This window comes from Danio rerio, chromosome 14 (genome assembly GCF_049306965.1).
Source record: "Danio rerio strain Tuebingen ecotype United States chromosome 14, GRCz12tu, whole genome shotgun sequence".
Classification (NCBI taxonomy): domain Eukaryota; kingdom Metazoa; phylum Chordata; class Actinopteri; order Cypriniformes; family Danionidae; genus Danio; species Danio rerio.
Window position 1 is genome coordinate 39,547,501 of NC_133189.1, and position 20,464 is coordinate 39,567,964.

Sequence of the window (20,464 nt, forward strand, 5' to 3'; positions counted from 1 at the left end):
TTCTGTTCACTTCACTACTACGTACCAAGTAAAAAACAAATTGAAATGACTCACTCAGTTTAATCTTTAAGAATAGCCCACAGTCACCTCTTCTGTCATGTTTTCTGGCTGACTTGAGATCACTTTGCTTCTGTCTCCCACTATCCTGATCCATTGGCACAGTTTCGACTTCTTGAAATCTTTGATCAGGCTCATTATCAGATTTACTCGTGGTTTAAAATAAAGAAAATATGCTTGACTGCCTCTTTGCCATTTTGAATATACAGATAATATTAAGTAGGCCACTATGCCATGATTTTTTTTCTCCGCTCACTGGGCCTGAAAAAATCATTAATCAGTGAGAGTAATTGTAAACGTAAGGAAGCCGATTATCTGATAATATTGATGAGGGCCAATAGTTAAACGTGACTTCTGCTTTAACTTGCACATGGTGACTACTATCATGTGTGTGCGCGCACACACAATTCACACAGCCTTCGCTTGCAATCAATCAAACTCTCTTTCTCTCTTTCTCTCTCTCTCTCACACACACACATACTGCAGGTATTCACCACACACACGTAATGCTGGATCCATTAATATAAGTACCAGATTTTAAAACACAAATATCTGACATTTTCCAGAACAGAATTCAGTAAGATCTGGCTCAAATTAAGCACTGGCCTTAACGCACCTACTTTTTAGACCGGTACACCCATAAGTCCTCAAAGTGGGACAAATGGATGCTATTTAAACAATGTGGCGCAAAATGGGAAAATTAGCAAAGCTGTCAGAAATGTGTACAATTTATAAACCAATAGACACAACAACTGAGGTGTATACAGATATAGAATAAAATAATTAAAAGGTGGCAACGCAGTGGCGCAGTAGGTAGAGCTGTCGCCTCACAGCAAGAAAGTCCCTGGGTCACTGGTTCGAGCCTCGGCTCAGTTGCCGTTTCTGTGTGGAGTTTGCATGTTCTCCCTGCGACCGCATGGGTTTCCTCCGGGTGCTCCGGTTTCCTCCACTGTCCAAAGACATGTGGTACAGGTGAATTCTGTAGGCTAAATTGTCCATAGTGTATGAGTGTGTGTGTGAATGGGTGTGTGTGGATGTTTCTCAGAGATGGGTTGCGGCTGGAAGGGCATCCGCTGCGTAAAAACGTGTTGGATAAGTTGGCGGTTCATTCTGCTGTGGTAACCTCAGATCAATAAAAGGGACTAAGCCGTCAAGAAAATGAATGAATTAATGAATGAATGAATAATTAAAAGGCCATTTGAAAATACTGTTTCTCTGGATGTTTAAAATTTTAGAACTTAAAATGTAAAAATGTAAATATTTGTTTTGTTCTATAAAGGTCTGATAAGATTGGGGTTTAAATTGTAAATTGTTTCATTTTCATTTATTTATTTATTTGCAAAAATGACAACCGGTTAAAATAATGTTTTAATTTGTTGAGATTGACAGTCTGGATTAATCTTTCCACCAAATTTTAGTTTCTCAAGATGTCTGAAATGACATCATTGGCAATGTATTGTGTTAAAATTTTTTTTTAAATATTTAAATCTCATTCATACCTTAAAGCAGGCGTGTCCAAACTACGGCCCGCGGGCCATCTGCGGCCCGCAATCAGTTTTGTGGCGGCCCGCGAGGCTTTTTATAAATATCAATAGAATCTGGCCCGCTATACAAAAATGAACGTAATTCAATAAATAACCACCGGGTGTCGCTATTACATGCATTCAATTAAGCAGCAGTTCTTGTTATGATCTATCTGTCTGTCTGTCTGTCTGTCTGTCTGTCTGTCTGTCTGTTTGTCTGTCTGTCTGTCTGTCTGTCTGTCTGTCTATCTATCTATCTATCTATCTATCAATCTATCTATCTATCTATCTACACACAGTTGAAGTCTGAATTATTAGCCCCTCTTTGATTTATTTCTTCTTTTTAAAATATTTCCCAAATGATGTTTAACAGAGCAAGGGCATTTTTACAGTATGTCTGATAATATTTTTTCTTTTGGAGAAAGACTTTTGTTTTTATTCGGCATGAATAAAAAGCGGTTTCAATTTTTTTATGAACCATTTTAAGGTCAAAATTATTAGCCCCTTAAGTCTTCAGAACAAACCATTGTTATAAAATAACTTGCCTAATTACCTTAACTTGACTAGTTAACTTGATTAACCTAGTTAAGCCTTTAAATGTCACTTTAAGCTGTATAGAAGTGTCTTAAAAATATCTAGTCAAATATTATTTACTGTCATCATGGCAAAGATAAAATAAATCAGTTATTAGAAATGAGTTACTAAAACTAATATGTTTAGACATGTGTGGAAAAAAATCTTCTCTCCGTTAAACAGAAATTGGGGAAAAAATAAACGGGGGCTAATAATTTTAGGGGGGCTAACAATTCTGACTTCAACTGTATTTATATATATATATATATGTATATATATATATATATATATATATATATATATATATATATATATATATATATATATATATATATATATGCATGCATGCGTGTCTGTGTGATGTATGTAAAATTTGGCCCGCGACAACGTTTGTTTTTTTGCATCTGGCCCTCGGCCCAAAAAGTTTGGACACCCCTGCCTTAAAGAATACAGAAGGGAAAAAAATGTAACTCAAAAGCACAGATCCTATTTTTATTTTTTCAATCGTTCTCCTAATTTTTTTCATTTAATATATCTGTACAAATCAATAAAGGCTATAAAGACAAAGGAAATTTGACAGTAAATAGGGGTTTTTCCCTGCAGCATCAAACAGGGGAAGTGTTTTCATTTTGGCTCTAATATTGTTGGTGACCATGGTCGTGGTAAGTGGCTGTTTTAGGGACTGTTTTTGATGTGCTCATGTTTTGTAAGAGAATGACTTCATTCACTACTAAGCAGAGCGCAGACCATCAGATAAAACTTCTCAAAAATCAATACCACCATGCCAATGGTATGCCCAATTTTGTTGTTAAATGTTCCTTCCCCACTGCTGTCACATGCTTGATTGCATTTCAAAACTGCACGACTCAATGTCGGAGAAAAGGGAAAAGAGAAGCGTTCAAACATTGAAATTCCACCATAGCAATTATGTCTACTTATTACAGATTCATAAAAATTACATCAAAATATTGCAGATTTTATCCTCATGTTATATGTTAAATGGGAAATGCCAATTTTAAAAAGCACTTATTATCATTAAAGTTGTTTTATTTAACAAGAATATCCAGACAGGAAAAATAAAACATTTTTATAAACGTAAAAAATAAAAAAATAAATAAAAATATCTATAAATAATATTAAAAATGCTTTACTTTCAGCAAACAGTGAGGTAAAAGATGTTTCTTTTTCTTTTTTCTGTGTTTCATCTTGAATAGTGTGATTCATGGTAATGTTTAATGTTCTGACAGTGTCATTAATCTACAAATCCCTTAATGACTTTATCTGAGTAAAAAGAGGAATTGTTCATTTTTGGAAAAACCAGCTGACAGCAGGGTTTAGCCGGGACAAACAAACAGGTAACGCAACCAGGTAAATCATCATCCAGCTTTCAGATGAGAACTTGTAGCAAAAATCCCCCCCCCCAAAATATTGACTTAACACCTTTAAATCTCCATTACTTGCTGCAAACCAATTAGCCGAGTCTTGTGTTTTATATATAAGCTGAAACAGATGTGGAATACTGTTTTGAATGGGCTGTGGTGTTTAACAGATAATCAGTCTATTATTAGAGATAGTAAAGGAAGGCACAGTGGAAGTAGAAGCAACTTGATTAATAAGGAAAGCTCAGGTCCTGCAGTTGCTCATGCAGGGTTTGCTTCCTCTAACCTGTGCTGGACTTTTCCTGGTTGGGGAAATTCTGCAGTCCTGACACTTAGCTTAAAAGCTTGCATGTTAAACACAACAACTAATCAAAACCAGTCTGCTTGTGGAGGATCATCTTGCTGGATAGTTTTTGACTTTTGATCAAAGGTAAGTCTCATTTCCGAATATTAATAAAAGTTTATCGAAAACATTTGTCGTAAATACTATGCATTTTATAAAAGTATTTAGTTCAATTATTGTTGAATGCCTTGAGAAATATAGATACAGTTGAAGTCAGAATTATTAGCCCTCCTGTTTATTTTTCCCCAATTTCTATTTAGTGGAGAGAAGAATTTTTTTACACATTTAATAACAACATAATAGTTTTAATAACTCATTTCTAATAACTGATTTATTTTATCTTTGCCATGATGACAGTAGATAATATTTTACAAGATATTTTCCAGACACTTCTATACAGCTTAAAGTGACATTTGAGGGCTTAACTGGGTTAATTAGGTTTACTAGGCAGGTTTGGGTAATTAGGCAAATTATTGTATAACGATGGTTTGTTCTGAAGACAGTCGAAAAGATATATAGCTTAAAGTGGCTAATAATTTTGACCTCAAAACGGGTTTTAAACAATTAAAAACTGCTTTTATTCTAGCTGAAATAAAACCAATAATACTTTCTCCAGAAGACAAAATATTATCAGACATTGTGTGAAAATCTCCTTGCTCTGTTAAACATTATTTGGGGAAATGTTTTAAAGAGAAAAAACAAAATTAAAATTTTGACTTCAAATATATTTATTTATTTATATATTATGGGTTTACTTTGAGCACTTTCCCTGATTTTCCAATTAATCACAAAGAAGCAATACGAGGTATGATTATTAAACTGTAAAACATGTCATTTTTAAATATATATTATTTAACATTCAAACAACCCTCATTTTCAGTTACAACAAATGAAAACATTTTTTATTTTAACAACAAAACAACTATCACCATATGCAGGGTTCAACACAATTTATTTAGGTTGTCCAAACACAAATCTACAATTTTTTGGATTGAACATAAAGAATAAAGTTGCCCCCCCCCCTCAAAAAAATGTGAACATTTATGTTCATTTTATGTTCAAAAGTAGTTTGAACACTGCAAAAAATGCTTTTCTTTCTTAGATTTTTTTGTCTTGTTTCTAGTCCATATATCTAAACTTCTTAAATCAAGAAGCATTTTCTAGGCAAGCAAAGCATAGTTTTTTTTGTTTTGTTTTTTTACTGAAACTCATAGAAACTGAATCCTTAAAATTCAGAGAAAATGAGAATTTTCAAGTGGTTTATTACTTTTTCCATACACTGTAAAAAGCAAGCTGCTAAAAAGTGCGTACACTTATGGCCTTCAAATTACTAAGTAAAGGAACTATGTGCGTACTTAAAAAAATGAAGTTAGATAAGTTAAGTCAACTTAACAGTTCTAAGTTACAACAGGAATACTTACATTTTTTAAGTAAACCCAACTTGTCATTTTTAAGGCAATAGGTTTACTCATTTTTTAAGTAATCGCTTTTTACTGAATTACAGACAAATTATTAGCAAATAAGTTGATTATTTGTAAGTAATTAAATATTTAAATACATTTAATTTTCACAAGTTAAAAAAGTGTTAACTTTTCTTTTTACACTCCAATTATGTGGTTATGTTGTGTTTTTTTTTTTTTTTTTTTCGGCCATTTGGCTACTTGTAATTGTTTCTCATTTTTAATTCCTTTTATTGTCCAACAGATGTTTCTTCTTAGGTTAAGAACGTTGTTTTGTCTTTATTCGTTGGCTGTAGGATCCATCCAAACATCTGAGAGCTTCTGGAAACTCAAACCAAATGGTAAAACTCACATCAAATTTTTACAAAAATACCCCATGTTATGTTTTGTTAACTGCTGAGATAACTTTTAATTGCATTGGGCTTGCTTTAACATTCTTTCACTTCACATTTGTTTTTCGTTCGTCTGTCGACAGTGCTTGTGGTGGATGTTGATGTAAAAGGTGTAAATAGGGTAGAAGTGCCAGTGATCTGTGGAGAAGCGTATGAAGGGCATAATATCACATGGACCAAAAACAAAGATAAACATCTGGAGGCTCAGGGAAACAGGATTACGGTGACGGTGGAGGGGTGGAAAGGGGCCAATTACTCCTGTTTCGACAATGAGGGCTCCTACCTGAACCACACACTGGTTCTGGCCCAGTGGAGCTTTAGGAAGATCATCAGAAACACTCCTGAGAAAGGTAAAAGCATCATTTTTGTAACACATCTGAAGATCAGAGATGAAAAGGGGTTTTCAGGGATTAAAATAATAAGTGCCTTGATAAGTTTTTTTTTTTTTGTCATTGCTATGGATAGTCCTGTTTGTTTTGTTTTTTTTTTGTATATGCTTATATACTGTTAAAATATTTTTATGTTGGGAAAACATGAAGGAATTATGTAGCTTAAAATTTAAGGCGATTAAACTGAAAACAATTAAGTTGTCATAAAACAACTGAACAAACAGTAAACGTCATTTTTGAGTGTATAGTTTTTATATTTCAATATGCTATACACTTGTTTATTATTTATAAACAGTTTATTTGGCATTACAATACTAAGTAGTCTATAGATTAAATATATTGGGGTCATTTTTTTTTGTTTGTAAAAGCCAGTAATATTGTGATTTTTGTTTATTTTTTTCAAATATGTAAACATTTATTTATTCATCATTCTTTACTGCATCATTGTCACATAATCCTTCAGAAATCATATTAATTATAAAGAACAATATTTATTTGAAATATTTTTTAACTTTAGCAAGTTGTTGTTAATTTAATTTGTCTTTGGTTTTCCTAACCCCAAATGTTTTTTTAGTGTTAGAAAATGTTTAAAGTTTGTTAATTCTTTTTATTTAATTATCAACCAAGGTTACATCCACTGTGCAACAAATAATTATGGAGGATTTTTCCAATGTTCATGGTCGTGGGGTGAGAACAGACATGGCCATATTACTCACATTGAAGCTATACGGTATGTTTCCCAGACTTTCTCTGCCATCTTGACGATAACGGTGCACTGAAAAAAGTGTTGCATGCAGAACTGTTGCAAACAATTTATTTGTGTTGAATTTAAACAAACAAATTATGTTTAATAATGTTCAACTTAGTGTGTTTGTTTAAATTCAACACAAATAAATTGTTTACAACCACTTAACGTAAAAAAATTGAGTAAATCCAAGGAATCATCTTTGAATAATTTTTTTCAGTGTGTGTAGAAGTAAATCCATAAATACATAAAGAAAGAAAGAAAGAAATAAAGAAAGAAAACTTGATTGTTTCTTTTCCAGGCCTGATGGTGGAAGCAACATCAGCTGCAGTCTGGATCCCGGAGGAAAGAGTATCACCTGCTTAGACCAAGACTACTGTCCATATGCAGAGGAGCTGGAGCGCATCAACCTCACTGTTTACTTCAGAAGCAGTTTTGTTGTAGAATCATACAATGCAAAGTTCTACATCATGAATATTGGTGAGCTCTTCAAATCTTTAAAATGCCAAAGTAGTACAGTATAACTCTCATATTAGTGTTGCGTATCAGTGTTGCGTATTCTTAAGGCAAATTTTTTATGGTCTCACCTTTGTGACAACCTCACTTTTATTTGGTGCCAGTTTTGTGTTGGTCTGGACTCTATTTGGTCTTGGCAGTGTCTTGGTATAGCAGGTCTTGAACACTAACACCATTAAAGTTTTCGTGAAATAAAAAAAAAGTAATGTTAGATGTTAACATTGTTAGATGAAGATTTTAGTATCAGTGTGTTTGTCTTAATGATATCTAATAGCTAGTGTGCTACATAATAATGACAATAATTGCATTCAGAAAAACCACCTAAATAGACCTCATACTTCAGTTTCTCATCAAATCTTGACATATCAAATGCTCTCTAGTATCTGACATGTCCAACCTCTTCAGGATACTTTTTATTTCATGCGCTTGAGCTCAACCACTCAATGGCAAAGCTGATGAAAACCAAATGCTGTTTTGTAAGTGGAGGATCTATTCTATGTCCCACCCTCTTTACATTTTTCAGTTGAGATTACATCACACATCTAATAAAAATGTATATTTCAAAGCACTTCACAGGACCTATAAGTAATCATATTCCTAGGTTAACCCAGACCTATTTTCCATGTATAAGAGACGTAATCTTTCTTGTATATTCCATATCTTTTTCTCTTGACGATCTCTATTAAACTAATCATAGGAAAGTACTGCTGAGAATATTTTTTTCCTATTGTGAAATTGGAAGTATAGGCCTAATGTGTAACTATAACAATTCTGGGTGATTTCAAATAAAAGGCAAATGGACAATATAATAGATAAGATGACCTGAATTTGATTTGAGTAGTCCTGAGACTTAACAGCAATGTCTTTAGCTTTGAGCAATCGTATCGATTCTAACTCTGGTCTGTTTTCAGTCTTGGTTTTGGTTTTGGTCTTGATGCCCACTGGTCTTTGCAGTGTCTTGGTCTTGACAGCCTCCGTTCTCAGCAATGTCTTAATCTTAGTCTAGCCGGTCTTGAATACAACACTAACTTGTATAATTATAAATGAATGCTGTTTTTCAGTGAAACCGGACATGGTGGCTATTAGCAGGATCAATCATACATGCGTAGAAGTGGGATACCCAGACTCCTGGAACACACCATCATCTTACTTCCCTCTCATCTTCCAAGTGAAAGAGATTCGCTGTAGGAAACGCAAAAAATGTGACTGCTCCCAACTGAGCTCAATAGAGGTACTGTGACTCCAGCCTGATCTCGCAAGGAAGCGTATCAGTTTAGTGGCTAATTCATCAATTTCTGTGTAAACTTTGCATGTTCTCCCCGTGTTCGCATGGGTTTCCTCCAGGTGCTTTAGTTTTCCCCACAGTCCAAAGTAGAGATCTGCACGGGACAAAATTTTGAATCCCGCTCTACCCAGGTTTTAGTCTGAACCCGACCGCTCCCGCTTATATTCAGCATTTGTTGTCCCGCTGCCTGACCAGTCCCCATTTCTACCAGCTGCGCCCGTTCCCGCTAATGGGCGGGGGGAGAACAAAATCGAAAAGTCCAGACAGCCTTTAACAAGCTGGATGTATAAACACACACACACACAAACACATAGACACACAGCACCAAGCAAGTGACACACACACAGACAGCATCATGCTCTCTCTTGTATACACACATACACACACACGCACAGAGAGCACAAAGCTCTCTCTCTCTCGTTCGCACACACACACACACACACACACACACATAGACATGTGCTGGATAAGTTGGTGGTTCATTCTGCTGTGGCGAACCCCGGATTAATAAAGGGACTAAGCCGAAAAGAAAATGAAATGAATGAAATTGTATATGTTTTTGAAAGAAGTCTCCTATACTCACCGTGGCTGCATTTATTTGACAAAAATAAAAAATAAATTCTATCCAAAAAGATACTTTTCCAGCATGTCAGTTCTCAGACATTATATGACCCGACACATCAGTTCAGCATGTTTATTGGTGAAAACTAGCTCTGACAGATGCCAACAGACACTGACAGGGGTAACAAACTGATTTGACAAAACCCAATGAAGTGTTTGTGGGCATCTGTTGGTGCAGTTCAAACCGGTCTTAAAATGCACTGACAAGCAATTGAGAGACACTAAAATCTGACTAATGTGTTCTTATTATGACGCAATCTTTACAGACAAAATTACTCTTTGCATGAGCTTCACATGTTAAAATCACAAGTGAAAAATACATAAAATGTGTATTATGACCTCCAAACAGGAATTGATTCCATTTTTATGTGGGAAAAGAAGGTTAAGGTTTAACATCTTTAATAATCTGACCAGGTGCAATAAAATTAGGGCAGTAGCATCAAGACACAACAAACACATACAGAAACAACTGACTTAAACAACAATATAAAAAAAACACAATTGACTCAGTTGTGTCAATTGGTTGAGTCATTGAATCAGCCAATAAACCAATTTGTTTCAAACATTAATTCATTCAGGAACAAAATATGTGACAGTCTTCGTCAACACAGTAAGTCATTCAATCATTTAATCACTGATAAAACAATTCATTTAGGAAACAAACATTTGACTGGCTCACACAACCAAAACTGTGTACTTTTCTAGTAAGTACTTATTATGAATAATTACCTTATGACCACAAATGTTCTATATAGAATGAATATCTGTGGTTATCTGGACATAATACACAGGAAAATCCTCTGAGTAAAATTGACTCAGTTTAGTAGTATTTAGGTAGTATTTATTTAATTAGGTAGTATTTATTTTGGTAGTATTTGGTCCCTCTCTAAACTGAGTTTAAGTTACTTAAGTTAATGACACAATGGAAGAATTATTTAGGTGATTGAGCACTGATGACGAACACCTTCTTTTAATAATCAGAAACACAGAAGAGAAACACAAAGGCTTTTAGATGAAATCAGCTGAAATATAATACAGTGAATCTCAGAAAATCTAAGCAGAGGATGATTAAGCAACTCCACAAACAGCAGCTTCACTTATTACCAACCTGTTTCCTATTATTTAAAGAGTAACCAAATACTGTCTGAACTGAGTTAATGTTAGGATTTTGCTGTTAATTTTGGACGCAACCATTGTCTTTATATTTACCTATCATTAAGTAACAAAACATGACTGCGTGATTACGTAATTTGAATCATATCTGACTGAATATAATATAATTGTGTGTGTGTCTGTGTTATATTGTTTTTTACAGACTTACCGCACACAAAGTCTCCAGCTGCCTGTTTCAAAAGGTAAAATGGTGTGTGTGAGAGCGAAGGATGAATTCTGTAATTCTTCTTGGAGCGAGTGGAGCCAGTACAAGTATGTACAGTACATTTACATTTAATATATTTTAGGCCGTAAATTAATTTGCTTTGGCCTTGAAAATACATATACATTGCTTTATTGATATTTTATCTCCACTAACAACTTTTTTTCTGATTGTTTTTTTTTAGATGCAAGAAAAACCGGAAGCAGAGGAAACCAAAGTTAAAGATGCTATAATTTATTATGCAACGTTACTGAAAACTGGATATAGTTTTTGGATAATGTGTTTTGTATGAACACAGGCTTATTTTTACTGCTTACTTTGTCATACAGCATACCGTATAATAAACACAAACACATATTATGTGTTTTTGTAACTTTAAATGGTTATCTATGCTTTGTTTAGTAGAATGAATAACACTATCATGTTCTTAAATTAATTATTTATTACTGTTGAATTGTTTTGCATGTATTTATTATGACTGCACTATTTCTGATGTCTGTACATGATTATATAACACATAAATCATCCATAATTCAGCATGTCTTGTTTGTATGTTTAGATTCAAGAAACGATTTCATGTCAAGTCTCATGCAGTGTGTACTTTACTAAACAGGCACGGACATTGTTAGGGTCCTAATTATGTGCAAATGTCTTTTCTTTCATTGTAGATCACACGCAAGACTGATCAAGAGAGAAATTACTGTCACAGCTCAATGTGGAGCACAAGGAAGTGCTATTCCCTCCATTTCAACAGATTTCCAGGATCACAGCAAAATAACCACTTTAATGAATTGATTACTGATTGTGTGACAAACTAACCCTCTACCAAAGTCTGGAAAAAACACAAGTGTGAGTGAAACTTAACCACCATGAATTGCCTGATGTGTAAAACACAAGTGCTGGGTTTTTGGAAATGATACAATTTGTGATTCATGACTAATTATTTGAGGAACTTACACAAACAGACTTGCCATTCATTAGCTGATGTTGGTAATAAACAAAAATAGTTTAACAAAATTAATAAATGAAAGGGAAATGCCATTAGAGTTTTGAGCACATCACTTGTTACTGAAAATAAACACCAAAATTCATAATTGGGTTTGAATGAGGAAGTTGAAAGGGAATGAAACCCCATAAAAAAATGTTCAAGCACAGACAATCAGTACATTGTCTGTCTGTATTTGGATAAATATGTTTGTAAGAGTTGAAATATTGCAAATATTTTGATGTCTTTGACAATTTAAAACATGAGCTGAAAACAGAGACTGGTGACTCCCCAACCCAGCAGGTGGGAATGCGGGAAAAACCAGCTCCTGCTGCATTTGCATCTGAGTCTGCTGAAACTCATCCACCCCATCTCACACATATGGTCATTTCAAGGTTTGAATGTTCTAGATTAACCAAAGTGCCTTTATCTATCATGTTTCATATTATTTGAAATGTCTCAGTGCGACTGGTACAATGGTCTCATTCTCTCAAAAATAGACATAATCAAAACAATAAATATATAACTTCGGGTATCTTTTGAACCACTGTGAAGGGTGTGACATTTCCACTGGCAGCACTAAATGCAAATGCCTTTTGTTATGCACACACCCCTTTCCTTGAGGGAATTCTTGGATTATTTAAGGTAAGGTTTGAGAAAGGCTCAGGGCGATTCTGCCTACCCAGATCAGCCTGTAACATGGAGCTTACGCTCCACTTTATGTAAAATTTGAAGTCAGGTATGCATCTTTTCATCTTGGATTTATCTTTGATAATTTGATGTTTTGTATTGATCATTTATGAATTGACTGATTGAATTGGCATAATACATTTACCTGACTAATAAATTATAATGTTTGACCATATTTTGCTCACTCTGTAATTATTAGTTCTAGTAGATTGCGCTGTATCCTTGTTTCCGCACGTCTTGCGTCAGGTCAGTAGACGGACTAAAATCCAGTTGAGATGGAGCATTGGACACACTAATTATGTTTTAGGGATCCGACTGACTCTTGATATTGATTCAAGTGTACTTAGGTGTCTAGGTCAACAAGGATTCTGCACGACTAACCTAGATTGGGTACCCGACCTTTGTTTGAAGGTAATATTATTCTAAATTAAGTTCATATGGGAAACTATGGGCTTGGTGAAAACCAAAGTTACTATAGAGTCCAGTAGTCGAGTACATTTATAATAATGCCCTAACCTCTAATTAGAAATGATGATTGTCTTAACTCAAGGGTGTACACCTAAGCGGGACTAACTAAAGTATTTTAGAACGAGCGCGCTGGTAGCGGCCATCTAAAGTATTAGTCAATTACCTCTGTTTAATATTCAAGACTGACCAGAGTGTGACCGTGAGGGATGCCTTCAGCCGAGGCGATTTCTCTGAGCGACATGAGCACCCGAATGAACGGATGTGATAGTTACTAGTGAAGACAAAAGGTTCAAACATTAATCTAAATTATATATTGATATAATCTTCTTAATGTTTTATGATTGGAGTCAGATAAAACTAAAGATTAATATATTAATATTCTAAACCACCTCATACTAAAATTGGAGTCAGATATGAGTTAAATTTAAGGTAAATCAACATTTTGCACTGGAAAGACCGAACAGGCATTAAACCTTCATCCACCAGTGGACACTGGCATTGGGCCAACTGGGTGGACCTTACATGTTCTTCACTTTTTTATCCACACTGTTAAACCCAATAAGTTAAGGTAACTCAAACCATTTGAGGAAACGGATTGCAACAAACTATTTAAGTTAAAAAAATTATCCTAACGAGTACTGTGAACTTAATCCATTTAAATACATGACAATTTGAGCACAGTAAAACCCAATAAATTAAGAGAACTCAAACCAACTGGGTACTGTAAAACCCAATACGTTAAGGCAACTCAAATTGTTTGAGCAAACCGATTGCTACAAACTATTTAAGTTCAAAAACTTATCTACATGAGTGCTGTGAACTTACTCCATTTAAGTTGAAGTAATGAGGTATTTGTGCGATTGTGTCTTTATGAGCAATAATGATGAAGACCTGCTGTTAACAAGCAGAATTAATGAAGAGAAACAAAACTACAGCAACCTCAGTCACATCATTAAAATAAATGATACACAATCAATCAATTAAAATCTTAGAAGGGGATCATTAAACAACTTTAACTCTTCCAAATTTTGAGTTAACTGCACTTAATTCTTTTGATAAACCTGACTGTTGGGTTTTACTGTGCAGGGACATTTCTTATAGTCACATTGGAACAATCACACGGACATCCAGTATGTTTTTTTCCCATGTGTGAAGAACATTAAAAAAAAAATTGAGCTAAAAATGTAGTCCTTGGTGAATTGTATAATACAAGTTAATTTCTAATGGCAGGGGTGACGCAGTGCCACAGTAGGTAGTGCTGTCGCTGGTTTGAGACTCAACTGGGTCAGTTGGCATTTCTGTGTGGAGTTTGCATGTTCTCCTTGCATGTTCTCCACCAAAGATATGCGTTATAGGTGAATTGAGTTGGGTAAAAATTGATCGTAGTGTATCAGTGTGAATGAGTGTATGGATGTTTCCCAGAGATGGGTTGCAGCTGGAAGGGCATCCACTGCGTAAAACATATGCTGGATGAGTTGGCGGTTCATTCTGCTGTAGCAACCCCATTAATAAGGGACTTTGCCGAAGTTGGCGGTTCATTCCGCTGTGGCAACCCCAGATTTATAAGGGAATAAGCCAAAAACAAAATGAATGGATGGATGTCTAATGGCACATGGGCAGGCAAAAATAAATAATAAAAAAATCTCCAAACAGGTATTATGCGTATGTTTTTTTCACTCTGGTTGTCATCAACTTACATGTTATGGATAATCAAGGACCACAATTCTAGCCAAAAATGTTCATTAAAGGAAATGTAATTTTACCCCTTTTTCAAGATTTCAGATAAGTCTTTTTTTTGTCACCAGAATGTGTCTGCAAAGTTTCAACTCAAAACACCCATCAGATTATTTTTTATACCTTTCAGAATATTTTTCTGCTCTGAACACAATGTAGCTGTTTTTGTTGCCTGTGCCTTTAATGCTAGTTCTCCCCGTCCACTGTTCCCACATGCCTGTCAGAGTGTGCCTTCATTTTTGCCTGCATCAGATAAACAGCACAGTGACATACATGAAGGGATCAGATCTCACATAACGTTTGTGAGAAATACTATAGTAAGAACTTTACCAATGATTATTATTTGATGTATTTGTTGTGGAGCCTTTCTGCGACGTTGAGTCACACACAATGTCGCTACAAAGTTTACGCACACACACAGACAGACGCACACACAGTGGACATGTTTAACTTTGCATTAATATTGATATCCACTGCTGTATAGATATACGTTAATATACAAAAAAAAAAAAAACAATTTAACGTCCACAAACCGGGATTGAAGCATCTTCTTTTATAATTGAACTGACATGCAGCTGTGGTGATAAAATAAAGATGGTGAAATCGACAATAAAACTTGTAAAACTCATTCTTGATCACATCTGATGATGATTGATGATCACAGAGACCTGAACAATTTAATCCCAGTTGCTTTGCACACATCCTGTCTTGTTGATATGATTATACATATTTCTACGGAGACATGTTAATACATGGCTGTCAATCAATTTGGTGGGCGGGGAAACCGCACTCCTACGTCACATTGTGGTGGGCCTCAAAATGGGAGGGATTTGGATCCTATTTTAACGTCAGGAAATTTTTAAAAAGAGACTTATTGTGTTTGTCTTATTGTCCAAAGAGCCTACAAAAGATGATCGTCATCATAGGTGCCCTTTAAAGTCCTTCTAATGAAAAAAAAAAAAAAAGTCAAAAACTTGGATGGTCTGCGAGTCAGTAAATTAAAGTTAGATGTTAATTTTTGGTGAACTGTCCCTTTAAGGCCCATTCACACCAATAACTATAAAATAATTATAATTAAAAATTGTAAAAGGCAAGGGGGATCAATTCAAATGGAATGCATTTTCTTTTTTTCTCAGTAGATGAATAATAATAAAAATAGCAGCCAAGAATCTATTATTCTTGTATTTAAAGTGGCAGAATGGTACAGTATTATTTGCTCTCATGGATAAATCAATGTTCTTGATGTGCAATAGGCCTATATAGAACGTCTTAAGATGGCTACAGTCCATCGTTATTTTTTTTTTTCAGGGCAAGTGTGACATAAAACTTTGATCCAAGAATCATTTCCTCAACATCATCATGAGAGACAGTGAAGAGGGTACAGATTGCTGACCTACTTTTGAAGTATAGAGACTAAAAGGGAATATTGGCTCACTCCCACTGGGACTTGTGCTCTCACTGGCAGGCTGATAGAAACATCTACATACTCATAATTAAATGATCTACAGTCTATATGTAGGTAGCAGACACACTCCCTGAGCCTATAATTAAATATATTATCTTATAATGAACCCACTGTCCACTGAAGTGCATGGTAATTTTATGCAAATACACAGGTATGTCTGAATAGAGATCGCTCCCTCAGAATATTAATAGTGTCAAGTGTTAAAAGAATTTAAGGTATACGATTTATGTGATTATGGGTTTGATAGTCCAAGTTGTTCTGGGTTAAATATTGCCATAAAACAACTGCTCTGGGACTGTTGTTGTTGGTTAACATGTGATCAGCTTTGTTTTATTACTGAATGGATATTTACTGTATTCATGGGAGATACATCATACTCCGTAAATGATGCTTAATCATATGTTTACACAGGAGGGAAGTTCAGCCTGGTGAAAAGCTGAGATGGCTGCGGCTTTACCACAAAAGGACTAGGGATTTGGAGATGATAATTCCCCACAAAGTGTGATTAAGGTCATCAGTTTTTAACCACATGCTTTTTTTTGCTTCTGCATGTGAAAGCAGAAACAGAATTATGTCTCTTTAGATTGTGTCATTATACACAAATTGGAAACACTCTTTCTTTATATCCATCACAACACACAACAAGTCAAACAAGAACAAACAATCTTATATTCAGATTGTTACAGAAAAAAACTGAAATGGCATTCAGTGTTTCTTTATATGTATATAAAAAATGTTTTTAAAGGAAGTTTCTTCCCAATTTCAAATAAAAAAGTCAATTAGAAAATTCCCAAAAATGTCAATTGATCAAAATAAAATGTTATTTAACTCTTCTGAAGTTGTCTAAAAACATGGCATTGTTAAAAAATGGTAAAACTTTATAGTATATATATATATATATATATATATATATATATATATATATATATATATATATATATATATATATATATATATATATATATATATATATATATATACTATAAAATATATGCAGGCCCATAGCCAGGGAGATCCACCCCCCACTTACAAAGGTCCAGAATTTGTCCCAAACATGAGCACATTTTGACTGCTATGCAATAATAAATTTACATTTACATTTAGTCATTTAGCAGACGCTTTTATCCAAAGCGACTTACAAATGAGGACAAGGAAGCAATTTACACAACTATAAGAGCAACAATGAATAAGTGCTATAGGCAAGTTTCAGGTCTGTAAAGTCTAAGAAGGAAAGTATTAGTATTTTTTTTTTTTTTTTTGGGTACAGTAAGTGTGATATTCAGAGAGGCAATTGCAGATTAGGAAGTGAAGTGGAGACTAAATAGGTGAGTTTTTAGTCGTTTCTTGAAAATTGCGAGTGACTCTGCTGTTCTGATACAGTTAGGGAGTTCATTCCACCAACTGGGCAGATTGAGCGTGAGCATTCGCGATAGTGATTTCTTCCCTCTTTGGGATGGAACCACGAGGCGACGTTCATTCACAGAACGCAAGTTTCTGGAGGGCACATAGATCTGCAGAAGTGAGAGCAGATAAGAAGGAGCAAGGCCAGAAGTCACTTTGTAGGCAAACATCAGAGCTTTGAATTTGATGCGAGCAGCAACTGGCAGCCAGTGCAAACGGACTAGCAGTGGAGTGACATGTGCTCGTTTAGGTTCATTGAAGACCACTCGTGCTGCTGCGTTCTGGAGCAGTTGAAGAGGCTTGAAATAAATAATAATATTAATAAATAGTGATAATAACCAGTTGGAAAAGGCTTTAAGGCCAATAAATAAGTTTGAAGCACCAAACTTAGCCCATATTAAAGTAAATTTTTGTACTAATTAGATTATTGTGGTCATACATGAATTTTTCAATTTTTCTTATTTAAACGAAAGGTTAGAAAAATTGTAAATTGCTATTTGCTATATGGCAAAATTTAAAAAAAAATGTTTTTGTCTAATAAATGACAATAGGCAACATTTTTCATTTTTTAAACTTGATGGCCATCTGACAAGCTAATCAAGCAAAAAATGGTTGTTGCTAGATCAGATACGTGTTCGCCCGGAAGTTACCGAGAATTATTTATATTATTAAATTCCCCATTAATTGTATTTTATTATCATCTTCCCCTAAACTCAACCATCACAGTATAGTAAAAACAGTAGTTGTACCGAGTATTGATTGTTATTTAATAAATTACCCAATAAATTGTATTTCTTAACGTACCCCTACCCCAAGCCTAAACCCAACCATCACAGTAATGTAAAAATATGAATTATTATTATACAGTGTCACAAAAATGATGCTACATTGATGAGCGCATCCGGAGCTGTGTCCTATCAATTCTCATTTCCAAACATAATAGTTTTAATAACTCATTTCTAATAACTGATTTATTTTATCTTTGCCATGATGACAGTACATGATATTTTACTAGATATTTTTCAAGACCCTTCTATACAGACTAAAGTGACATTTAAAGGCTTAACTAGGTTAATTGGGTTAACTAAGGATAGGATAATTAGGCAAGTCATTGTATATTAATGGTTTGTTCTGCAAATATGCTCCATATATATATATATATATATATATATATATATATATATATATATATATATATATATATATATATATATATATATATATATATATATAGCTTAAAGTGGCTACTAATTTTGACCTTAAAATTGTTTCAAAATTGTCTTTTGGCTTAAAAAGCAACAAAAATAAATAAATAAATAAAAAATTCTAGCCAAAACTTCTAGCCAAAATAAAGCAAGTTAAACACCATTTGTGAAATATTTAAAAAAGAAAAACATTTAATATATATATATATATATATATATATATATATATATATGTGTGTGTGTGTGTGTGTGTGTGTGTGTGTGTGTGTGTGTGTGTGTGTGTGTGTGTGTATATTTATAACATAATAAATATTAATATGTTATATTATGTTAATATTAATATTAACATAATAAATAAATAACATTGTAATAAATATTTCATTATTAACCCTTTAAGCCAATGAATCATAAAAATGTAAAATTATTTCATGTAATGTTTCTGGAAAATGTTATTTTAATAATTGTTATTATATACCGTTTTAGCCTATAGAAATCGCAATGTAGCGGGAGTGGAAAAGAAATATTATCAAAGTAAAGAGCCACCATTACAGACACTAATAATTAAAATCCCTTATCGTTTTTCTATTATCCACAGCTCGTGATCTTCATTATAGCGCATTTAATCTTTATCGCACAGTAGGCAACGTGAATGCTGAGTCGTCTGGTGTGACTCTTATCATTTCACCTATATCCACCCCCTCTCCTCCTCTCTCGCTTTCAGTCTCTGTGCCCTCATGATGCCACGGCGCTCGCTAATCCGCTCTCCGCGGTGCACATGCTCAGTACCGATCACTGTGGCGATCTGTAATGGCTGCGGGATGATGTGATACGAGTCCCGGTGCCGAGCCGCGTCTCTTCGGTAGGAATGCCTTTTCCTTGAGACCGCCAACCACTCCGTTCATTCCTCCGTCAACATGGTTGGCATCCGACAGAAGAATAATCGTCGGACATCGTAGTCTCGTGCACGTGCGAGGGCGATATTCGTGTAAGTTGAATGTTTATTTTGTGTCTGTAAATTGCGATTCATTGAGCGGGGGATCCGGACATGCGTGTGTCAGTGTTTGTTATCCGAGGTCACTACAGTTCAAAGCAGCATCTCTAGAGAGACAAGACACGCATATAGACGCGTGCTGCATAGAGCTGCATTTAGACATTATAAATAACGTTAGCGTGTTTTGATTCCATTTCAGTGCATGTTGCGTTTTATTGCAAACGTTTAACACCGGTTATCACAACGTGCTAAAGCAGCGTCGCGTTGGTATCTTTAACGATAACCTAATACATCTGTTTCTTACGTGGGTTGTTCTTATGTATATTAATAGGAGTAAAACAGAAGTTATTTGTGTAGATGCGCTTATTTAGCACCGCAACAGGCTCACTGTGCGACCAGCCAGTCACACACAATGAATTTTCAATGAGCTCGGGGGTTACTACAGTTCATTTCGACAGTTCCTGCTGCCTCCAACACTAAAATGCATTATCAGATGTCGTGGTGTGGTGCGGGCGGTCAGAAATGCTTCCTAAAACGGTTAAAGTCTTTTAAAAGGATACCAAAAACAGCAAGATGAGAAAAGGTAGATTTTGAAGCAACGTTTTAATGGTTTTGAAATGTGTCAATCTTCATAGAAGTTATTAAGACTGGCAACAGAAATGTGTTCTCCTTTACGGGGTAGCCATAGCAACAGTAGGCCGCATGAGGGGTTTTCGTAAATTGTCTAAATACTAAATGCTATATTTATGTCTTCATTGAATACACAGTATTTATTAAAGTGTATTTGCACATAAAAAGTGTCAAGAAAATGTGTTTTTTGCTGGTTTAAGCTGGAAGTTACTTGTTTTAGCTGGTTTTCAAGCTTGG

General features: G+C 34.7%; 2 protein-coding genes across 20 annotated transcripts in view; both read left to right on the forward strand.

Moving 5' to 3' along the window:
* The window catches only part of il12ba (interleukin 12Ba), a 166,240-nt gene extending 149,405 nt beyond the window's left edge, over nucleotides 1-16,835 (forward strand). For 12 of the 17 annotated variants that reach the window (XM_073921341.1, XM_073921348.1, XM_073921344.1 and 9 more), the window contains 7 exons: nucleotides 5,580-5,676; nucleotides 5,811-6,077; nucleotides 6,744-6,846; nucleotides 7,163-7,341; nucleotides 8,439-8,608; nucleotides 10,599-10,708; nucleotides 10,843-11,194. In XM_073921341.1, coding sequence (XP_073777442.1) covers nucleotides 5,580-5,676; nucleotides 5,811-6,077; nucleotides 6,744-6,846; nucleotides 7,163-7,341; nucleotides 8,439-8,608; nucleotides 10,599-10,708; nucleotides 10,843-10,891 — 975 coding nt within the window. In that variant the 3' untranslated portion in view covers nucleotides 10,892-11,194. 17 annotated transcript variants of the gene reach the window in all.
* A 2,562-nt stretch (nucleotides 16,836-19,397) lies between these two features.
* rnf145a (ring finger protein 145a) overlaps nucleotides 19,398-20,464 on the forward strand; it is a 45,665-nt gene continuing 44,598 nt past the window's right edge. For 2 of the 3 annotated variants that reach the window (XR_012389895.1, XM_005157322.6), the window contains exon 1: nucleotides 19,398-19,591. The gene's annotated coding sequence lies outside the window, so the exon portion shown is untranslated. Of the gene's footprint in view, nucleotides 19,592-20,080; nucleotides 20,181-20,464 lie in introns of those variants that run through there. The other variant, XM_009291206.5, reaches the window with a different exon arrangement.